This window comes from Mustela erminea, chromosome 2 (assembly GCF_009829155.1).
Source record: "Mustela erminea isolate mMusErm1 chromosome 2, mMusErm1.Pri, whole genome shotgun sequence".
Classification (NCBI taxonomy): Eukaryota; Metazoa; Chordata; class Mammalia; order Carnivora; family Mustelidae; genus Mustela; species Mustela erminea.
The window spans coordinates 102,187,396-102,204,767 of record NC_045615.1 but is presented as its reverse complement, the minus strand read 5'-3'; the positions used below and the strand labels follow the sequence as shown (position 1 = coordinate 102,204,767).

Sequence of the window (17,372 nt, the reverse complement as noted above, 5' to 3'; positions counted from 1 at the left end):
CACAATCACCATCACCATCACCGTCATCACCACCACCATCATCATCCACCATCACCACCAAGATCATCATCATCACCATTGCCAGCAGCACCCATCATCACCATCACTATCATCATCATCATAATTCTCATCATTATCACCACCATCACCATCACCTTCAAGATCATCATCATCATCACCATTGCCACCATCATCATCAACCACCACCATCAGCACAATCAGCACCACCATCATTACTACCATCACCACCATCACCACCACCATCATTACTACCATCACCACCATCACCACTATCACTACTACTAGTGGCAAAATGACATAAGCAACTTTGCCTGAGTTTTGACTCCTCAGAATATGTATCTGCTCATGGAACCAAAGGGAAGAAATGTGTTGCTTAGAAGGTTGGAGCTCCCAGTCGGAGGCAGACTGTAAGCTACAAGAAAAGAGCACCCCAAGAATGGGCCAGGCAGGAGGGAATAGACATGGGCTTTCAAACCACGTCGTAGAAGTCACCTGTCTCCTGCTTTTCCCGCCATGACCTCAGGGTCTAAGGTCAACACTCCACACTTCGTGACTGGCTCCCTCCCCTTCCTCCTCTGCTTTCCCCAGCGTCCACCAAGAATGAGTCCTGGGAGGCAACCGCCACGCACCAGTCATCACAAGGAGGAGTGCTGGGCTTTTGCACCTAACCGAGCAGCCACACTTCAAAGAAAACACGCTAGTCGGGCCAGCAGGCTGTTTATTGTCTTTATTTTTTCACAAGCTTTGAATTCAGAAATAAGAGCCACGATAAGTCAGTTGTTAAGTAAAAATGGGGGTGATTACAAAGGAAAACTTTGTACAAAACTTTAAAAATCTGACTGCCCCGTCAACCACCTCGAAGGGACCAGGAGCGGGGCCACGGGGAGCAGCCCTCGCCCCATCGTTGTCAGCCCTGATGGGGGCGGAGAGACCCCTTTCTGAGTGTGAACCTGGCTAGGCCTGAAGTCGGAGTTGGCTGGAAGGACACACACAGACCAGAAGACGGCATGGCGAGTCACAAGTGCCACGGAGACCAGGGTTTCTGACACAGGACGTGGATGGTGTTTCTCTGCACACACTGGAAGGCTCCCCTGCCTCTCTGAGAATTCACAGAAGGTTCTCGAGGCGGGTGGGGGTGGGGAGGAGTGGGGCAGGCGGACTTGGGGTGGGGACAATGAGTAAACATCTTTGCGTGGAGAGTTCTGGAATCACCCCTGAGGGCTCGAGGTCTCGGCATTGGGTCTACGTGGGTCCTCGGCGATGTCCCGTCAGACGCGCTCACAGACTGCACACATAATTTAGTAACATGCATCAACTATCCTAGAACAGCTACAAGGGGGCAAAAGGAACCACCCAGAGATTCATGGAGCCCGTGGAGTCAGAAGTGGGAGGGACAGTACAAGACGCTGCTAGAACCTGTGTTCACTAAGGAGGGAAATGGAGACCCATGCTCTGAAGTGGAGTCAGCATGAACACACGACCGTGGGGCAAGGAGTTTCCAAGCAAACACACCACACTAGTACCACTTCTTCCTAAACAAGAGAGGAAAGAACATCATTCAATTTTCCCCCCATCAGTACCAAATAAAACTGCGGGTTTCCCAAACCCTGACAGGGAAAGGAATGGACATTATTCCTAGAACGCTTCACGCTGGAGCTCAGCCATCCATGCCCATCGGCCTTCAGCCCAGACTGGTGATGTTGGAGCGGCCACCAGGGGGCGCCACGATGCGGTGGCCGGTGCGCCGGGGGTTGTTGTCGTCGATCTGGGCACCTGAAAGAGACGAATTTAAAAATGGAGCTTCCCTATGACCCTGCAATTCAACTACTGGGTATTTACTCCAAAGATACAGATGTAGTGAAAAGAAGGGCCGTATGTACCCCAATGTTCATAGCAGCAATGGCCACGGTCGCCAAACTGTGGAAAGAGCCAAGATGCCCTTCAGCAGATGAATGCATGAAGAAGATGTGGTCCATATACACTATGGAATATTATGCCTCCATCAGAAAGGATGAAGACCCAACCTTTGTATCAACATGGACGGGACTGGAAGAGATTATGCAGAGTGAAATAAGTCAAGCAGAGAGAGTCAATTATCTTATGATTTCACTTACTTGTGGAGCATAAGTAATAACATGGAGGACATTAAGAGAAGGAAAGGAAAAGTGAGTTGGGGGAAATCGGAGGGGGAGACAAAGCATGAGAGACTGTGGACTCTGAGAAACAAACTGAAGGTTTTAGAGGGGCAGGGTGGGGGATGGGTGAGCCTGTTGGTAGATACTAAGGAGGGCACGTATGGCATGGAGCACTGGGTGTGGTGCATAAACAATGAATCTTGGAACGCTGAAAAGTAAGAAAAGAAACAAAGAGAGCCAGTCACCACTGACAGGTTCCACAGGCTACTCATGAGGGAGGCTGAGCCCTCGTCCCAATACGCCCTCCAAGCCTCTCCACACTGTGGGGTTCAGTCCAGGTTCACCTCTGCAAAGGCTCCCCAACATCCATGGGGTTCACTGCTCTCTCCTCTCTGTGCCCCCCTCAGGCCCTGAGGTGACCCTCTTGCAACCCTGAGCACCCTGCACTATTTCTCGCCTGGTGTCATGTTCTTGAACCACGTGGGCAAGCACCTATTGAGTGCTTACTGTGTGCAGGCACAAGCCTGGTGCTTTAATATGTGTGTTTTGAGTTTAGGGTAGACAGCAGTCTTATGAAGGGGGAAGTGTTTACTCCAAATGTATGGACAAGGAATTGGAAGCTTAGGTCATGCACTTTGTGGGGGCAATGCTGGAGGGCAGGCCAGCCAGAATTCCAGCCCCAACTGGTTTGTCTCCACAGCTCAGGCTCCTACAGGAGTTAGAACAACACACAGCAGTGCCCGAGGCTCCAAAGGTGTTTTCTGCACAGTATGCATAGCCGTGCACGTGTGGGTGTGCACGTATGAGTGCGTGCGTGCATGCATGAGAACTACTTGAATCTGGATTTACCCACCTTGTTTGCAACGGCCACATCTGCATGGGGGAGGAACATCATATTTTTTGTTTTCAATTTGCAAAAACAACCATTTGTTCCAACCTTATACATTCTCTGGCCGTTAAAGATGTAAAGTTCCAGCATCAAGCGCAGCGCCTGTGCTCAGCAGATATGGATTCGGTGCGTAAGCAGTGACTGATGGACAAAGCCAGAAGGACGGATGGCATGAGAGGGAACTGGGGTCCAGTCCGGAGACAGGTTCCAGGACAGATCGTGTCTGGAATCTGGGGGACTTGGAATCGGACCCACCTTCCCTTGGCCTTCACTTCCTTTTCTGTAAAGTGAGAGGAGCAGAGACGAAGTATCCTCCATCCCCGCCATGTCTGATCTCTGAAAGTCACTATGGGTGTAGCGTGGCAAGCTCCCTTGGTAGACACTGTGTCTTCCTGGTAAGCCAGGAACTTCTTCAAGTCCCAGAACCAGAGATCAGGCTTAGTGCTCAATCCCCGTTTCCCTCATAATTCCCTCCACCTTGGTTACCTGTGCACTACTCTGATAGCACCTGTTGGTCACAAGAACCCTAGGGCACTCAATCAGCTGCATCTCTAGAAAGTGACATTAAGCAGGTATTGAAAAGCCACCTATGAAGTCATTCCTGATGTCAGAAAGTCCCTATGGTGCTGGTAGCAAATGAAGTCACCTGCTAACCTGCTGGGAGGCAGGCTGGGGCGGCGCGGTGGGTCTGGATCCAGAAGCGCCGAGCTGGGGCATGGGCTGGTGGGCGAGCCCTTCCCGCAGACTGTTCATTTCATTGTTTCTCCAGTTCTAAAAGGGCAGGGTTCCCTGCCCCCCCCATACCTAATAACGATCAAGAGTTGTGACTGGAGGAGAGGTCCAGTCTGCAAACTCCACGTTTCTTCACCCTCATGGCTTGTTCTCGCTCTGTGTCTAATCCCCGTTGTGCTGACTGAACATCCCATGAAATACGTGAGTGGTGTTTTGGGTCCATTGGTGGAAAACATACTAGTTCTTTTTAAAGACTTGAATCACACTCATTGTGTGAGAAACTCTTGCACTAAGGCTTGTGAAAAGTAAGGTAAGTTGAAATGGGGATCCCACCACCACCACTTATATCCCCCACTGCCTAATCTCTGAGACAGACACTCCCCCGGATGGAGGGCAAGTTGTCACCCCACAATTTAAATGGCTATTCATTTCTCTCTCTGCTTCCCCATTCTCATTTGCCAAACATATTAGCTTCTCTGTTTAAATGGTTTTCATTCCTGTTAGATCTGAGTCTGCAAACGAGGGACCACTGACAAATCTTGGCCACTACTTGTTTTTGTACAGTCCATGGACTAAGAATAGTTTTTTACATAGTTTTTTTACACTTTTCAATGGTTGCCTTTGAAATGGCTACTTAATATAATACCCTAACTTTTACGTCTTGGCTCACAAAACCTAGACCATTTACCCTCCAGCCCTTTAAGACAATATTTGCTGACCCGCCGGAGCAGACTGGCGGCTGCCCAGCTGTGTCTTATCCATCGCCATATTCCTAGAACATAGCCCAGCATAGAAACATGCTAAAACCTCAAATACTCCCGTGGACAAAATTCCCGGGGGACAAAATTCCCATTCAATTCCAGCGTGTGCATGTGTGCCCTCATGTGGCGAACTGTTGAAACTGCAGCATCCTAGGGTCCGAGGGACCAGGTTCAGCTTCCAGCGGAAGGCATGCTTAAGGATGAGCTCAAGGCCAATTTTTGTGCAGACTTCATCACCAGGGTTAGGTGTCTCTGTGTAGTCCCTGTGGAGCCCCTCTGCTTTCTGACTTACCCCCGCCCGTTTGGGCACTCCCAGGAGGGGAGGAGATGGGGCTCCCCACCTGTTCCTTGCTTTCTCCTCTGTAGCCCAAGGGGACTACTCAGAAGTGCTGTGGGCATGGGGAGCCTCTTACCTGATAAACTGAAGTTGGACTGGTGGAGGTTTCTGATGGGCGGTGGCTGGTGTTTGGAAGGCGAGGACTTGGCAGAAGGAGCAGGAGTCGCATATTTGGGTGTGGCTGGGACCTCGTACACAGGACCATCGTACATGCCCCTGGGAACACCTTGTAACCCTGAAACCTAAACAAAGGAAGGGGAGGGGGACAGATGGGCAAGATGCACCTGAGCCTTCCCATTCAGGGAGCCAGAGCCTTGCGGCTGGACAGTGACCAGAGGGCACCTCGGGGACATGCACACACGTGTGGGTACACATGTACACACACCGCCATATGCATGCACCCCTATATAACACAATACACAAAGACAGGCACACACACACAGAGCTCCATACAAAAGGACCCCAAACCCACTTTCAAGAGGAAAAACTTTCCCTGCATGCCCCATCTCCCTCAAGGACCACTGAATCATCTATGGTCTTGCAGAAGGTGAGTCCAAGACAAAGATTTGGGGGGGGGCTAGATTATTTGGGAGGTGATTCCAGAAAGGAGGAGGGGGAGAGGAAGGGAGAAAATCTAGCACATGGTGGGGTGATCGGACTACCTCTGAGGGCAGCCGGCTCAGGGAAACCACGAAGTGAACATCTGCTCAGACCCTCTGGTAGGTGGGGCATGGATAACGGTCTCCATCCCCACAAGTCGAGCATTGGCCCGGGGAAGCCCTACATCCCTGGCTGTAGGTCTGGCCACCTTTCTGTTCTCCTCTTCACAATACCTGCTTCCTGCATCTCTGGGCATCCTTCCATTCTAGCTGGTTCCAAACCTGCCTCCCCATGACCTTCAGAGACCTCCTCCAAGCTCAGCTCCGCCAGAGACAGGTTCAGGTCCTGTCCCTCACCTGGTGTGGCTCCTGTCCTCTGCCCCCAGGCACATAGGCAGGGAGTGCCCTGCACAGGAATTCAGGTCCCTGCGGATGAGGGCCTGGCATACAGACTAGGCACCTGCTCTTGTGGATGTGGCTTCTAACCACAGGCACACCAATGTAAAGGAAATGAAGCTGGCCCCAGTGTGCTGGTGCCCCTTAGTGGGCATGCAGCCCCGAGTTTGCACAAGTCTCCTTATCTCTAGCATCCTGCTCCGGTCCCTCGGCCACCCCAGCTCTTAATGGCCATTTCTCAGATCGATCTTGCTTATTCTCTATGTCCATCCTTTCCCTAATTGACACACAATGTCCGTGTGATTTGGAATCTTTGACCCGGGGGGCTACACCCTACAGGACACAGAAAGACCCGAGCATTGTAATGTGGGCCTCAGAGTCTGGGGTATCATGTTTCCAGGCTTTTCCATCAAAATCAGTGGTGGTAGCAGGGGTCGTTTATGAAGCACAAGAAAAGCAGGACCACACACAGGAGGGTCCACAGACATGTGCACACATATATCCATGCATACACATGTACACACAATCCATGCACATACATCCACGCACACACATGCGCACCCACACTCACACATACACATGTGCACACACATCCATGCACACACTTGCACGCCCACATCCATGCATACACACCTGTGCACAAATGTGCACACACCCACACGCATCTGTGCATACATATATGCATGCACACACCCATGCACACACACTGCACACACATACACATGCACACACCCAAACATCCATGCACACACATGTAGGTATATACACCCCCACACAGAAGTACACATACACATGTATAGATACATCTATGCACACACACACATTTACACACATACACAAGCTGGCCTTTCCAGCAAATGTCAGCCATTTAGTGTGGGAAGCAGGTGGCCAGAGTGACAGGAGGGACCCAACTAAGGAAGATGATGGGGCCACCAGGGGGAGTTTGCGTGAACTGAGAGCAAGCTCCGTGAGCCATGCTGGATGTGGGACATGTACCCCAAAACAGCTCCATTCAGTGTTACTCCGGCTGCCCCTCCCATCCTACATGGGCACACCCCTTTACAGTCTGCAAAATCCTGGGACATCGACCATGCCCCAAGACACCGGCAGGGCAGGGTGACAGCTCCTGTGGCCATGACTTGTTCACGCCGCACGCCCTGGACCCACTCACCTTGTTCCTGATCCTGACGCGCTGGTAGAGGTACTCGGGGAAAGGCTTCCGTGGGATAAAGCGGCCCACGCCCTTGTTGACGTTAATGTTGCCGTCCTCGAAGACGATCTTGCCCTGACTGATGACCACCAGCGGGGAGCCGTGGCACTCCATGCCCTCGAAGATGTTGTACTCCACAGCCTGCACGGCCAGAAGCACAGCAGAGCCCTTACCACCCGCCGCAGGGGTGGAGCCTTCCGGATGTCCTCCCACGGGCACTTCCTGCACTCGCCCTCGGGAGACGTTCTCTGGAGCCCTGTCTTCTTCCCTTCTGTGTGCCTTCCTCAGCAGAATCAGCCCTCGCTCACCCTTGGGCATGTAGGCTGAAGGTGGTTTTGTCTCATGAACATGAACACGTCCCCTCTCCCCCTGTCGTCTGGCAATGTGGCTGCTCTGACCACAATGGGCATTTTTCTGTCTTTTTAAAAAATACCTTCTCTAAGGTAGTTTCTATAATTAAGTTACTGGGTTAAGAGATATTGAGCTTTGGTAGGGTACATGTTGCCTACTGCCCAGTTATTTTCCAAAGGCATCAGACCAACCAACAACCGTGACAGGGCAGCGGGGGAGAGAGACACTTCCTTGATTTCGTGTCCGTAAACTCCCCTCCAGCACAGAGTAAGGTCATTTTTATATTTTTGATTTCTTTCTTTCTTTTGTTTTGCTAATTTGAAAGACAAAATATGTTCTTAGAAATACCCATTCCTTTCATAACCCCTAAAGGGAATCTAAGTACCACTGGGCAACTGTTTTTTATTATTTAAAAAGTAGGTCATCTAGACAGTAAAATGAAAAATCAAAAAGCACAAGCGACATTTGATTTTAAAAAGTAGGTCTCTCTGCTATCTCAGACCGAGACACCTGCCTTCAAGAGAGTCTCCTGAGCCCCCGGATATTTTTGGAGCATGAACAATAGTCTCGGCATTGCAAGAGCTCCGTACTAATGGGTTTCACCCAAATTTTTCTCCTGACCTCAGAGATTGTTCCATATCGGCACAGGTCACTATTAAAACTGTTTTTAACACCTTTTAAACTGCCGTGCTGTATTCCCTAGAGGGAGAATTTATTTATCGGTTCCCAGAGATGGAAAACCAGATGGTTTCCCTGCTTTCGCTGAAGCCCGTACTGAACCACGCTTCTGCATGTCCACACTGGCATGTGTGAGCCCCTTTCTAGATGTGGAGTTGGAGCCAAAGAGTAAGTGGATTTTTAACTTTGATAGATTTGTGCTCCCTCACGTGCCTCCTGCCGTCCAACCCCACCTGTGCCCCATTAACCAGCTGGGTCTCGGTCACTGTGTGGGTGAGAAACATACTCCTGAGATTTGCATTTAATTAATTACTAGTGAGACTGGGTCTATTTTGAGAGCTGTATACGTTGTTTGTATATTTCTTCTTGCATAACTGTGCTTCCACACAGTTTTGTGGGATTTTTTTTAGGTTTATTTATTTATTAGGTTCTGTTTATTTATTAGGTTCTTGGTATTTTCTTCCTAGTTTCTAAGGACACTTGTGATGTTAGGGAATTTATCCGTTGTTTTGTCCTGAGTCTCACCTGGCTGTCTGTCCTCTGCCTTGGGATCTCCTACAAGGTAATAATTATTATTATTTTTATGCCACACTGTGGGGTTTTTTGGTTTAATTTGTACATAGTCAATGCTCACACAGGCTAATCTTCCTCTTTACGCTTTCTAAGTTTTGTGTCTAGCTTAGAAAGATCTTCTCCCCTTCAAAACTATCATTTCTAAACACATGGTTTATTCTAATCCTTTGGTAGCTTTCATTTCAACCTTCAGTCCATTCTGTGATAAAGAGCATGGCGGAGGTCTGGCCTTCTGGGTCTGCTGCTGGAACCCACTGGCTGATAACTGCCTCTGTCTGGCCAATCTCAACTTCCTCCTGCTTTATAAACCCAATTCTCTCCTGTGATCGGGCTGCCACCTGGAGGTCCCCTCTGTCCTACGAACAGCAAACTGCCTCAATGACTGTAACTATACAACCTGCTTCAAGAACGCGGATGAGGGTGCCTGTGTGCTCAGTCGGTTCAGTGTCTGACTCTTGGTTTCAGCTGAAGGCATGATCTCGGGGTTGTGAGATCAAGCCCCATGTAGGGGTCCGTGCCCCTCCCCCTTTTCTCTCTCTCAAATAAATAAATAAAATCTTAGGAAAAAAAAAGAAGAAGAAGAACTGGGGTGAGCAGGGCTTGCCCCCTTATGTTTCAGAAATGTCTGACTAGTCTCACATTTAGCATTGAGGACCTCTGCTTTTCCAGCTAAACAACAATTCCATTGAGTTTTCTGATGGCATTGCTTCAAACTTACAGATGAAATTAGCAAGAATTGCTGTTTGCTCTACTGAATCATTTTTGTGTAAAAGAACTTGTGTATATAAAAGTCTTTAGTTTTTATTGTTACTAGGAACAGGATTTTGATTTCCATTCTATTTTTCAAAATGCACTTGAATTACTTCATAGAAAAGATATCCATTCTTCCTACTGGTTTGTAATCGGCCAGTGGGTTCTCTTATCATTGCCCCTGGATTCTGGGAGCATGCTCGGGGGTTCAGGGAAATGACTGGGTCCACACACAGCTGCTGACACTGAAGACACCCTCTGGGTCAGCAGCTGCTTCCCAGGACCCAGGCAGATGGTCTGCCCTCACCTGTAATGTTTGCTAACCTAATGCTTCCTGAATCACCCTGAAGAGACACACTATGTGCTGACTCATGTCCTGATGAAGTCCAAATACGGAGCATGAGTGACACTCTGAAGTCAGTGAGGAAGCAAGCCGCTGAGCCACCGGTCGAGACTGGCCGACCTCCTGGCTCACACGGCCCCCGATGGCCCGCTATTCCTCATGCTGGAAGGACACGATGTGCGCTATCACGCCCCTCCTAATCGGGGAGCTCTTACGAGGTTCTGGCTTACCCCCTTCAGATGCCACATTCGAGATCTGGCCACTACATGGGGTTTTAAAAGTTGTTTCCTTGCCTAAAAGTAATATGTGAATGATGTAATAATTCAAACAGTGCAAAGGATAACAATTAACATAAACAAAACCGGGGTGCCTTGTTTGGAATAAGCATCTGCCTTTGGCTCAGGTCATGATCTCAGGGTCCTGGGATTGAGCCCCATATCAAGGTTCCTGCTCAGTGGGGCGTCTGCTTCTCCCTCTCCCTCTCCCCGTTCATGCTCTGTCTATCTTTGTCTCTGTCTCTCTCTCTCAAATAAATAAGTGAAATCTTCAAAAAACAAAAAAACGAACAAAACTGTCATCTCCCATCTGGGAGCCGCAGGTCCCTCGTCTCTACCCTAGAAAGCAGTTACTGGTCCTTGGTTCTTTTGTGTCCTATAAAAAATAGCAGGACACTGACAAATGGGGAATAAGTTTATGTCCATGAAGAGATAATTGTGCTCTATCCGGGCAAGGGAGCGTTCCTCAGCCATAAGAAGGAATGAAGTACTGGGGCCTGGGCAGCTTCGTTGGTTCAGCATCTGCCTTCGGCTCAGGTCATGATCTCAGGGTCCTGGGATCGAGCCCCACATCAGGCTCTCTGCTGGGTGAGGAGCCTGCTTCCCCCTCTCTCTCTGCCTGCCTCTCTGCCTACTTGTGATCTCTCTCTCTCTCAAATAAATAAATAAAATTAAAAAAAAAAAAGAGGGGCACCTGGGTGGCTCAGTGGGTTAAGCCTCTGCCTTCAGCTCAGGTCATGATCTCAGGGTCCTGGGATTGAACCCCACATAGGGCTCCCTGCTCAATGGAGAGTCTGCTCCTCGCTGTCCTTCTGCCTGCCCCTCTCCCTCTCGTCCATGCTCTCTCTCCTCTCCCCCAAATAAATAAATAAAATCTTTAAAAAAAGAAAATGAAGTAGAAACACGCACACAGTGTGGACAAGCCTCAACACCATGAAGCCAAACGAAAGAAGCCAGACACGAAAGGCCACATACTATGGGATTCCTTTTTTGTGACTGGTCCAAAATTGGCAAATCCAGAGAGAAAGAAATCAAATCCCTGGTCAAAAGGGACCGGGAGAGGGGAGAACGGGGAGTGACTGCTAATGAGTCTGGGAGGATGTACAACCTTCTGAATACACAACTACACAAATACACAAACCACCACAGTGTCCACCTGGGTGTGGGCTTAGGGGCAGTGAGAGGTGGGGTGGCCCACGGCCTGCCACCTGCCATACCATCTCAAAGGTTCTCTTGATGGGACACCTTCCTGACCCCACGAGGGAACATGTGTCTCTCCTGTAGGACCAGACCCCACTTGACACACACACATCACCGCATTCACAGCGATTCAAGTGGGATCATGTGCATGCGAGGTGGTAATTGTGGAGAATGGGGTACACCTTTCTCTAGGGAGGTGATCTCAGTCTCATTTCCTCCTGATCCTGTCAGCGGGGATGGGAAGTGGGGCGTGAAGGATGCCAGTGTGTCACTAGGGAGCACTGATTACCATAAACACGACAGCCAGCTGATAAGTGGGACAAGACTTCTACAGCCCCATGCCAACTCCCTGGGACCTGGGGGCCAAGCCCATGAACTGCTACGAAGGGTTCTTGTCACTTTCTTATGAGACTTCTTTGTCCTCATGCATGTGGTCTCACCTCTCCTAGTAGGTAGCCCCTAGGAGGCTGGGAAGCTGTGCCTGTGTGACAATGAGGACCTCACAGGATGATGGGCTGTGCACACACTCTTCCCGCTGGCCTGTGTCCTGTAACAGACATAGTGGGCCGGGGTACAGGATGTGGTCTTCTATGTCTCTGACATTAGGACATTAATGTGGACATTAATTTGGACCCAAGATTACAGCTGCCCTTGAAGAGCAGGCTTTTGAAGCAAGCAAGGAGGGAGGAGAAGATGACTCACGTCTCTTTGCATCCTAGGTTTGCTGGCAGAGTGAGAAAGTCAAGGGCACATAGGATACAAAGCACAGAAATAACCCATGGCCATAGGCTTGGTGCCTGGAGCTCAGAGAGCGTGCACCCCTGCAGTGTGCTCAAACACAGAGGGCTCTAGGCCCAACCCTTTCCTTTGTCGAGTGTTAGCACTGACCCCAACGTGAACAAGGAGATCTCTGAGATAGGAGATCAAACCCTTTCTAGCTTGATAACTAGTTTGGAGAAAGAATCTTGGACCTAATACTTCTCTGAACTTGAGAATGCAGCGTCCAGGGCAGAGCCCACCAAGAGAGAGAGACAGAGAGAGGGAGAGAGAGAACGCATCAGTAACACATCAGTAACTTAGCCGAGGCTGCTCAAAGCCAGTCTCTCCAACTGGCAGAGAAACGTGAAGGACTGAGTCATGCCAGACATCAGATCACATCCTGGTTGGAAACTCCGTAAATCATTTTCAGCCAGAGGCTTCTAAAGTGGTTGCCAAGCGAGAATTGCTCACCCAGATCAGGAGCATCTCGGGTAAGCCAGGACTTACCGACTTGTGACTCTTGGCTGTTATGGTCTTCACCTTGTCAGGGTCCCAGATGACCACATCAGCATCCGAGCCCACGGCAATCCGCCCTTTCCTGGGGTACAGGTTAAAGATCTTGGCTGCGTTGGTGCTGGTGATAGCAACAAACTGGTTCTCATCCATTTTGCCAGTAGCCTAAAGGCAAGATCTGCTGATGAGAAGAGCCGCCCCCATAACAGGGCTGGGGAAAGGGCAGGCAGGGAAAAATCTAGGCCTGCTGACAGGAGTCCTTGAGAGGAGACTGAAATTTTTTCCTCCCCTGCTGAAAACAGGCCATCTGAAAGGGCACCAGGGCCTAACCCCATTGGAGCGGAAATGTAACTGACCACGCAGAAGCATGTTGACCTTTGCTCGATGGACACTGTGCTATCTTGTCAGGCCCATTGGGCCCAGGTTTAATAGAAAATGAAAACCTTTGGTTCAAGTCAGGGACCAGAGTGTGATGTGGAGTGTCCTAATACAATAAGCACCCTCTATACCCAATGTCAACCCAGGGCACAGGTTTTGCAAAGTCACCTTTACAGGCACACAAAACTAAGGAAAACATTTTGCATCCTTAAAGAATACAGGACAACTGTCAGGCCTGCAACTGCAGAGGAACCCACAGGACCCGTGCTGCTCTTTTAAGAGTCACACCCTTCCTCACGTGCCCTCCTTATGCATTCTCTCTTGCCTCAAAGCAAGGAAGGGAGAAGCATTAAGAATCGGTGGTGCAGGTACACCTCGGTGGCTCAGTCGGTTGAGAGCCCAACTCTTGGTTTCAGCTCACGTCATGATCTCATGGGTTGTGGGATCAGGCCCCACATCAGGCTCCACTCTCAGACGGGAGTCTGCTTGAAGATTCTCTCCCTTTGCCCCTCCCCCCACTTAACTCTGGCACTCTCACAAATAAATAAATCTTAAAAAAAAAAAAAAAAAAAAGGAACCAGCAGTGCACTATGTGCTAGCTTTTGATGGGCCACTTAGGGTGCTTCTAGAATGTTCCTGGGGATAGAGAAACAGGGAGCGCCTTACCACTGCCTTATCCCAGACAACAGTCATCCGCTCCTCTATCCCATTGACGCCCTCAGGGATCAGAGTGAAGTTGTCCTTGCCCACCGCCTTCTGGGCAGTGCTGTAGGGACAGTGGCCGCTGCCTGTGACCTGCAGGTCTCCACTGCAAGGATGAAAACAAGGTAGGGGTCGGACCTGAGTTCAGGTGGAACTTCAGGCACCCAGTACTGGCTATGAAATGAAAACCCCAAGAAATTCTGGGTAGAGGATTTGGGGCATATCATGGGCATTGGTGAGTGACATCAGAAGGCCCCTTGCTGGGAAGGCTCTGTCAGTGTGGGCTCTGGGCTCTCTCAGTGATGCTCCCTAGGTGGGCCTCCTCTTCTTCACTCTGAAGAGCAGACACCCACCCAAAAAAGGTGGCAAGTCAGGTTCACTAAGGGGTGAAGCCAGATAGGGCTTCGTCTTGGGGCCTGTTGTGGGGACTTCTCTTCCATGTTGAAAGGAAAGGATCCTGGAGGTCTCTAGGCAGAGGATTGGCTTGGTCTGACTTGGGGTCTAAAATCTGGGTGCTGGTTGGGAATAGACTATGTCATGGGCATGGAAGGGGCAGCACAGAAATAGGCCTGTCAGAGGCGAACCAGGATGGCCACAGCCAAGGGGGCAAGAAGTGGTCAGATCCCGGGGCCTTTGGCTTGTGTCCTGCCCTCTTCAGAGATGGGCAAGACTGTGGCAGCAGCAGCTTTGTGGGGGAGATGGCAGTCTGTCTGGACTTGGAGCTGCCCCACAGACATGGGGCTGCAGGCAACAAGTAAGCCCGTGGATATGCAAATGAAGGGCTTCTGCATCGCGCTGGAGAAAGAGGTTTCCAGGGTAGGCACACACCCTCACACCCCCTTGGCGCTCCTTCTGACCAGAAGCCAGGACTTCTCCCCTAGCCAGCAAACTCCTACTTATCCTCTAGCTCCAGGCCCAATATTGCCTCCCCCATGAAGCCTTCTGCAAGTCTCCTGGCTCTGAGCATGTGGTTCTGCTTCCAGAACAGCCTGCACACCACACCACTTAGCATTCTCGTAGACCTAAGTGCTACTTCCTCACACTGGCCAACAGCAGGGAAGGGACCAATGCAGCTGTGCTCCTACTGTGTGCACATACCCAGGGGGTGCTTTGCAAGAAACAGTAGCCACATGCTGAGCCCTCAATTCCAGGCCATATTCCTACACTGTCTATAACCAGCCCCACACCAGATACAATGTTCTCCCCCACTCTGCCAATAGGTAAACCAAAGCAGAAAGCCATGGCAGGTTATGTGACAAACCCAGGGTGAATCCTGGACTCTCATGCCTAATCTTGGGGGCTTCCCAATATACCACCATGCACCCGGGACCGCCCCCCCCGCCACCCCTTTGGCTCTCACCAGGCTAGCAGGGAGGTCAAGTAGTCAGGCGTGGTGGGGTCTGGGCTCAGGGGAGGGGAGGTCACGAATGCCGCTGCCTTGGCCCAGTTCTTACTCCAGTAGTGGGTGCCATCCGTCCCCAGGCTGGCAGCAATGGGCTCGCCAAACACCAAGGGGCCTGTGGGGACAAACACAACACACAGTCAAGGACAGGTGGTCTCTTGGGGTGAGGGGGGTTGGGTAGCATAGAAGTAGAGGGTCAGAGACAGGAGAACAATGGTCTGAGGGGCAAGTTGTCATCTGTCCTTCTTCCCTGCATCACCATACAGTCTGCTGACTCCGGGCCACCAGGCAATTAGCATCGGTTGACCTCCGCAGCAACCTCCCGGACTGGGAATGCATTTCGTATTTGGATGGGACCATTATGCCCTTTGGCAGACTTGTCATTCCAGGCCCAGGGACGGGACCGGCTGTCTCAGTGTGGATTCTGCCAGAAGCCGATCTTCCAGCAAAGGGGTCGAGTTCAAGTGTTTTACTTGGGAGGTGATTTCAGGCAGCACCGGCTGGGGATGGAGGAGGTGACACAAGGCTGAGAGAGAAGCCGAGAACAGGTGTATAATCACCGAGTCACAGCCAAGGGTACCTGCAGCTCAGGGCCACCAGGGCCTCTGGGAGACCACTGATGGCACCTCAGGACCATCCCACCCCCATGGTGAGGGAGCTGGGCTGCGTAGCCACCCACCCACCCCTTAAGGGCTAATTCCAGAACATCTGCTTTCCAGGAATTCCAGCCTCCTTCCAGGGAGCAGGTCTGCTCACAGAGACGGATGCTACCTGGATACAGGCATCTGCCCAAGGCCACCGTGGTGGCCCGGCGCAGCGACCAGGCTGCCTGAGAGTCAGTCCCGCAGCGATGGGAATGTTCTCTCTCCCTGCCACTCAAGACGGCGGCCACTAGCCTCCTGTGGCTCTTGAGCGTGTGAAATGGGGCTAGCACAGCCCATGGAAGGCATTTACAATTGGACTTAGTTTTACATAATTTAAATGGAAACAGCCACATGGGACTGGCAGCCACCATATCCCTCCATGTGGCCAGGACCTGCGTGCTTACTACTGCTTCCAAAATGCTGTCACCGCTCTGCCTCGGTTTCCTTATCCTTAAAATGGGGCCAGTTCTAAGCAAGCTGTGTCTACTAGAGTGCTCTCTTTCAATGCCTCTGCCAGCTTTCCCTGAAAAATACTAAGACAAGGTATTGTGGGTTCACAGTGGCTCTGGCCCCACACAGTAACCACCAGCCCCATGCGGCTGTCCGGCCCCTGATGCTGGTCGGAATTGAGGCGTGCTGGAACATGACACACTAGATTTCAAACTCAGCACACAACAGTAACACAAAATAACTCTAATATTTTTCATGTAATTGCATGTTGAAGTAAGAGTTTGGATGCATGAGGTTAAAAACATATTATTGAAGGTATTTTTAAAAATAGAGTTAGTAATGCTTCCCATTTAGGGCTCCCATGAGAAACAGGGAGGCTCAGGCATATGGCAGCTGCTCAGTGACGGCTGCTGGCTTGTTGATTTCCACCCTGCCTTCTGCACTGACCCGCAACTCCCTGGTCAGTCTCATGTAACGCAGAGAGGGACCAGCCACAAAGGTGACTGTCCTTGGCAAATGTCCACCAGCCACAGCCTTCGTATGTGTGCTACCCCTCCTCTGTCTGTTGGTCTGTCTGTCATTCTCTCTCTCTCTCCCTGAGTTTGGGATGGAAGTTGCTCTGGGAGTCTTCTTCATTCTTGGTCTGGTGACTGGTGGGGGACTGTGGACATCCCTGTTGAGGAGGCTGGGGGCCTGCCCTCGGACCCCTGCTCTGAGTCTCCTGCAATCAGAATGTGCCCACTGAGCCCTCCTCCAACGGTCCTCAGCATGGCAGGCAGCCTGGTACTAGGGTCCTACTTGGGAGGTGAGGGCATCCGGGCGGGAAGTGAATAGCCAACTTGGAGCAAAGAATGGCATCCAACACCCACGGAGCCCTGGGATCCCGCCAAGGACTTCTTATCTATGAGCCTGAAGACTTCACTTCTTAGAGACAAAGCAGGAGACGTTCGGTGTGGTTCAGTGGGGCATTGTCTTCGAGCTGGGTGACTGGCCTCCTGAACCACACTCTCCTGATGTCCAGCATGGGGCTGTGCCCAGAACCCCTGGCTCTGGAAACCCATCTTCTTCCTTCTCAACCCAGACCCAAGACCCTGCATGGGCCCCACACCTGACCTTGGATGCAGGAGATCCAGGATGATGTGTCCAGAGGAGGACAGAAAGAGGGTGGGCAGGATCCCAGAGCTGATGCAACCGGCCCCAGCACTGACTTAATGAGACCCCCCCACCACCACCCAGAACAGAACTGGAACAATACAGAGCTCTTTAAAATACAT

The 17,372-nt window shown here is 50.9% G+C and overlaps 1 protein-coding gene across 3 annotated transcripts in view; it reads right to left on the bottom strand.

The window, feature by feature from the left end:
• Window positions 1-733: 733 nt before the first annotated feature.
• The window catches only part of CRMP1 (collapsin response mediator protein 1), a 71,759-nt gene continuing 55,120 nt past the window's right edge, over window positions 734-17,372 (bottom strand). For all 3 annotated transcript variants that reach the window (XM_032333797.1, XM_032333800.1, XM_032333799.1), the window contains exons 9-14: window positions 14,963-15,119; window positions 13,567-13,708; window positions 12,517-12,687; window positions 7,042-7,221; window positions 4,952-5,117; window positions 734-1,794 (exon numbers count right to left, since the gene is read on the bottom strand). In XM_032333797.1, coding sequence (XP_032189688.1) covers window positions 1,703-1,794; window positions 4,952-5,117; window positions 7,042-7,221; window positions 12,517-12,687; window positions 13,567-13,708; window positions 14,963-15,119 — 908 coding nt within the window. In that variant the 3' untranslated portion in view covers window positions 734-1,702. The remainder of the gene's footprint in view (window positions 1,795-4,951; window positions 5,118-7,041; window positions 7,222-12,516; window positions 12,688-13,566; window positions 13,709-14,962; window positions 15,120-17,372) is intronic.